We start from the raw sequence: 6000 nt of genomic DNA on the forward strand, positions 1-6000 counted from the left end.
ATTGTTTTGCATCATAAAAGTCTGGATCTGTTCAAACACAACCCTTTCGATAATTTCCCCCAGGAATGTCAGATTTGATATTGGCCTGTAATTGCTGATGGTTGAGGCATCCAGATTAGGTTTTTTTAGGAGAGGTTTTATTACTGCAGTTTAAGTCTGTGGAAACTCCTGTTTGGAGAGAAGTACAGTGCCTTCAAACAGACAACTTATTGTTAATGGCCGCTGTGACATAATTACTCAACACAAGTGTTTACGTCAAGGTTTCAGTTTTTTTTTCCCAGAGTATCTTTTAATACATGCACGTACATATACACCCCCCACACAGACACATACACACATTAAAGCTATATTGCTATTTTGCCAATGAAACATTTAAGACTTTGCACAGAATAAAGCAAGCACATACAAAAGATTCACTGTTGGATTATAATTTATGATAAATGCTTTACCATCATAAAAGGGATAGGCTATCTAGAAATCACACACACACACACAGATACAAAATAACGTGTAACACTGATTCCTAGATGCAGTCCGTGTCGACTGCAATCCACTCATTAAGTTCAGCCGTTTTGACAAGGTTAGAGCCACTATATGACTCCATCACGTTCATTTGTAGCTAGCGTTATCCTGTGGCCTGGCTTCCAGTAGAAAGCAGTGAAAGCACCCTCTCCTGAATGTGTTGTTCATTATAAATGACACTAAGTCGAGTAATGAACGAAAGAGCTGGTGCTCTCATTTATTAGCCAGCAACTTCGCTAGGCTTGGTTTTTTTTCTGTTGTTCGACATACCGGAGGTATCTATCCAAAAACTCCTCCCGTCAACACTCAACACAAATACAAACACATAGCGCCCTCTGCTGCTAATAATAATAACAACATCCATAATTTCACATATCAGGACACTGAAATCTTGAGAAAGCGGGCGAAAGCCCGTTTAGAGGCCGCCAAGAGTCTACTTAATGTCGGGTGAAAGTTTGTCGAAGCTCCCTTAAGTCCGACTCCATCATGTTTGCTTTGTAGTGATGGCCGCTAGCGTTGGCCTACCGGGCTTCTGTTTGTTAGAATTCCTGATAACCATGTGACTTCATACGTAAGCACACTTACTGCTTTCTTAAAGGGGAATGAACATAACCGAACAACAGAGTCAAAGCGGGATTAAAAAGACTATATTTTCTTGTTTTATTAAAATTATCAAATTTTCCGATATGGTCAAAATTACGTCGGTTATCGTGAAGAATTTCGGTAACGATAAATTTTCGATATGTTGCCCAGCTCTACGTCTAGCGTTGTCAATGGCAAGCAATGTGTTAAGTGACTGCCTTATAAAGGGTTAAGTCTTGCATACTGTTGAGTTTTCATATCCTGCATGTCACTCTTCTTTCAGGAGTGGTATTCAGAGTACTCAAGGGAAAACCTGCCTCAGCCAGACCAAAGTCAAGGACCCGACTCAGACAGTCCCACCTCCAGTCCGCCTTTTGTGCCTGCGCCTCAACTAAACTCACATACTGGACGTTACAGCATTAACTAACTCCTGTGACCAATGACCATCACACTCACTTCTTCCCACGCTGGGACTTGCTGGTGTTTTTTGAACTGATAAGAGATGAAGACATGTCTCTGGACAGACAAGATCACTGTACAGACTGGCAGGTGGTGCAGCGTCATATGAATGGGACCGACCTACCAATACTTGTCTTGTAGTATGTAATGTACATATAACACAAGAATCCTTTTGTGACCTAATTTAAACAAAGTCGGGCTGCAGTGGAAAATGTCAATTATAAAATACAGTGGTACCTCTACATACGAATTTAATTCGTTCCAGGACCTTGTTTGTAAGTCGAAATGGTCGTATGTCGAGCAGGATTTTCCCATAGGAATACATTATAATTCCATTAATTCGTTCCAAAGCCTAAAAACATATACTAAATTCTTAATAAATACTGCTGGCACTGTTACAAATGGCAATTAGACATAGAAAAACAAATAAGTTATAAACAAATAATTCAGAATAATATAATAATAAGAAGAATAATTAATAATTATTCCTGTAAATAATGTAACGAATCGGATTCTAATATGGCGGACACTTTTTACTGTCCCTGAACGCACCGCGAAGTGAGATAGGTCGGTGCGGTAGAGATAATACTTTCGTTTTCTTGAGAGCAGTCAACTGCTTAAGACAGTGGGCGTTATGTGTTGGATAAGTTCTTAAATTAATGATAAAAACGTGACGAAGCTGGCGATTTCCTTGGCAATGTTACCACAATGATAATTTTCACCTTAACTTATAAATAGTGGCGAACGGTGGTCGGAAGAGGACCACGGAGCTGTATTGTTGAGCCAGTTCAGGCTTTTTACTGTCCCTGAACGCACCGCGAAGTGAGATAGGTCGGTGCGGTAGAGATAATACTTTCGTTTTCTTGAGAGCAGTCAACTGCTTAAGACAATGGGCGTTTTGTGTTGGATAAGTTCTTAAATAAATGATAAAAACCTGACGAAGCTGGCGATTTCCTTGGCAATGTTACCACAATGATAATTTTCACCTTAACTTATAAATAGTGGCGAACGGTGGTCGGAAGAGGACCACGGAGCTGTATTGTTGAGCCAGTTCAGGGACACGCACCCCAAGCTCATATTTTTCTATAACTTGCATCTTCATTTCAAAGGTAAGCATCACTTTTTTCCTTGTTTCTCCAACTGTATCAACTTTTTTTGAAAACTGTGTTGATTTCTCACACAAGAAAATCCACCGTGCGTTCGTTTGCAGTGCTGTCATGTCGTCGTATTTCGAGCAACTCGTCGGATGTAGAAACAAATGGCGGCTCAAATTTTACGTCGGATGTCGAAAAGATCATGTGTCGAAGTGATCGTATGTAGAGGTACCACTGTATAGCTAATTAATTTCTTCAACATGTTAACAATTGATAAATTAGCCATGTTTTTCCAAATGAGCCCAAATAGCAATAACCATGTAATGCAGTAATTCTCTTATTGTGAATTACTAGGTATTAAGTCAGTTTTTGTATATTAACTAAAACTCTTTGTACTGTATTAAATTATATTATTTCTGTGTAACATAACGCCTTTGGAGTTGGTGTTTAAAAATGATCTTTTTCGTCCCAATGCCTTTAAATTAGTAGCTCAATGAAATCACAACCGAGTTTTAGCAGTTTCCCCTAGGATTTTTTTCGAAGCTGTGGTGGTGGTGGTAGGCTTCTTCGGAGTCGGACAGCCCCACCATGTCGTTCCGCGGAAAAATTGCCTCATGTCATGATAAATGAGATTTTTGATTTTTTTCACAAGAAGAACCATAACAAAGATCTTCGGAACATGACGGTCTATATTAAGAGTGTGACAATATCTCGATACAGCGATATATCGCGATATTTTTGCAACCCGATGGGTTATCGATATGCTCCCGCCAAGAATCGATACTTTTATTTAACATATTGGCCATACAATGGAGTATGGATGCTGTAAACTGCTCAATGTTTGTTGAGCAATTCCTTGGCGGTCCACTAGGGGCGCTCGGGAGTAGCGGTGAGGGTAAAGTGCGCACAAGTTGTCTAGAGAAGAAGAGAGGAAGCTCCAAGTGGGTTGAAACAATAAAAAAGCTCCGTGAGAACGGTGGAGGAAAAAAGTGAGAAAAATATTGCTACAAATCACAAATGGGGACACACTTTAGATTTTACACCAACAAGAAAGGAAGTAAGGTGAACAAGGACTTTGCTGTATGCAAGAATTGTCTAAGAAAAATAAGTTTCACTGGGAGCTGGTGACGTAGTGGACACCGGAGATTGTGAGCTTCGCTTTCATCACTTGAGGTAAGAAAGTTTTGCAACGTAATTGACTTTTTAATTTACATGTATTATTTTGATGACATTTGGTGTTGAATGATATAAAATAAACCAGGACCCTAAACTGGATGAAAATGAATATCGAACAAGCCCACTTGAATTTACCGATTTATTTGAGAACCAATTTCCATCTAGTTTACTTCACAAACTGTTATTACTGTCATTTTGATACAATAAGCTATAAAAATGGTTTGAATAGGTTCCAAGATATATAAAGTGATGTGCATGATTATTAATGTAGAATTAAAAATTAAAAATAGGTAATTATTGATGTAGCCTACATATTAAAAATAGGTAATTATTGAATTTTTAATTTCTATACATTCATATTTTTTTTAATTCAATACTTCCAACACAAAAAAATTCAGGATTTCAACTCAAACGCTATGAAGTAGCTAATATTTTTTGTTTTATTTTGTTGTTTTTAAGGTGAGGAAGACTGTGACTGAGCAAGTCTGACATCTTAAATGCTGAAGCAGATAGCGGAAGTGCTCAAACCAAGCAACGAAGATCATATACGAAGAAAAGACCCACCAATTTTATCATTGCCCCACTCCAAGCTCAACTGCTGACACCTACGGCACTTTTTTTTTTTTTTTTTTTAAAGATTTAAAACTTTAAAGAAATTTAGGGTGCCATTCATCATGATCTCTCCAAGCGATATCAGTGGTGGTGGTTGGTTTCCTCTATAGACCCTACCCACGTGACGTCACAACTCCTTCCTCCTGACTGGTGCCGCCCAATTGTCCGTCAACACATCATGTTTCCCTATTACGGCTACGTACATTCCTCCTATTTACGACGTGTTTTTCTGCTCCTTAACATTAATAATCAAAATGGTGAAGACGTGTGTGGCGGTCGGTTGCAATAACAGAGAAGATAGACGGAGAAGACGGAGAGACTTGAAGTTCTACCAGATTCCGAGAGACCCGGAGAGAAGAGAGCGAGATGGGCTGCTGCAATTCGACGAGAAAACTGGGCTCCAAACGATTACCACAGATTATGTAGTAGTCATTTTATATCTGGTAAAATGCATTTAATATATATTTAGAGGGTTTTGGGCTGACAACCACAATTAAGATCATTGCTAGGCTAATCGCCGACAACATACACGTATGTATGTAGTGAGAGTGCCATCGCTAAACCATATAAACATTAAAAGCCCTAACTCCATTGACAAACGACATGAAATACATTAGACTTGACAGTGGATGTTAGCAATAACAAAAGATTTTGAATTGAAAATTTCGTAACTCACCTTTCCAAGCACAAGATAGATTCCTGCCGAATTTTCGTGGACGAGGACCTGTTTCACCCAACCAGCAACAAAGTATTTATAAGCCTCCAAGCTCTTAAAGTTTTTCAAACTTTCGTGAGAATAGGCTGATTTTGTGTGGACAAGATAGTTGTACAGTTCAGGGTAGCTAGCAGATGTCAGGCAAATACGGCGGAGACAGCGGGTTGAAAAACATCGATTTAGGCATCAAATATGGATCTGGCGAATGGATAAACTGAAGCTTTTCCACATAACGCCTTTTATGCAACGCATCAAATGAGTTTACGGCATCCGGAAGCACCGGGTCTTCCATGAAATGCATTATAAATTGCTCGATCAATTGAGACCATTGCTAATACAGACACAAAATGACGGACAAGTGGGCGGAACCATACAGCGAGCACGTGATTTTGTGACGTCGGTGGGTAGGGTCTATATGTGCAGGGGCACAATTTGCAGTAGATTTATATTTTACAGCAATGTTGCACAGAAAAGGTGTCACTGTTTAATAAATGACAAACAGTATTTTTTCTATTTTTAAATATCTTTTTTTTTTTCTTCGTTTCAACAGTTGTATCGTAGAATGTCATGTATCCAATTTCTGACCAATATATCGATAATCGCTGTATCGTGATATAATCGTTATCGTGAGCTGTGTATCGCGAATCGTATCGTATCATGAGGTGCCCTGAGGTTCCCACTCCTAGTCTATATTTACACGGTGTACATGTAACGGGTACGCGCAGGTCCGTTGTGGAGCATGGAAACCTCCCTGCTGAGTCCTTCATGTAAGGACGCAAGCGGCTGTGCCGTTGGCTCGATCTTATTGGCGCAGTGGTTACTGGTTACTGTCCTTGCCTG

The 6000-nt window shown here is 39.4% G+C and overlaps 1 protein-coding gene across 1 annotated transcript in view; it reads left to right on the forward strand.

Annotated features, from left to right (window-relative positions):
- Positions 1-3072, forward strand: part of LOC130913575 (two pore channel protein 1-like) — a 44837-nt gene extending 41765 nt beyond the window's left edge. The window contains exon 27 of the mRNA XM_057832277.1: positions 1388-3072. Coding sequence (XP_057688260.1) covers positions 1388-1531 — 144 coding nt within the window. The 3' untranslated portion in view covers positions 1532-3072. The remainder of the gene's footprint in view (positions 1-1387) is intronic.
- The last annotated feature ends 2928 nt before the right edge of the window (positions 3073-6000 follow it).

Source organism: Corythoichthys intestinalis, chromosome 3, assembly GCF_030265065.1.
Source record: "Corythoichthys intestinalis isolate RoL2023-P3 chromosome 3, ASM3026506v1, whole genome shotgun sequence".
In the NCBI taxonomy this organism is placed as follows: Eukaryota; Metazoa; Chordata; class Actinopteri; order Syngnathiformes; family Syngnathidae; genus Corythoichthys; species Corythoichthys intestinalis.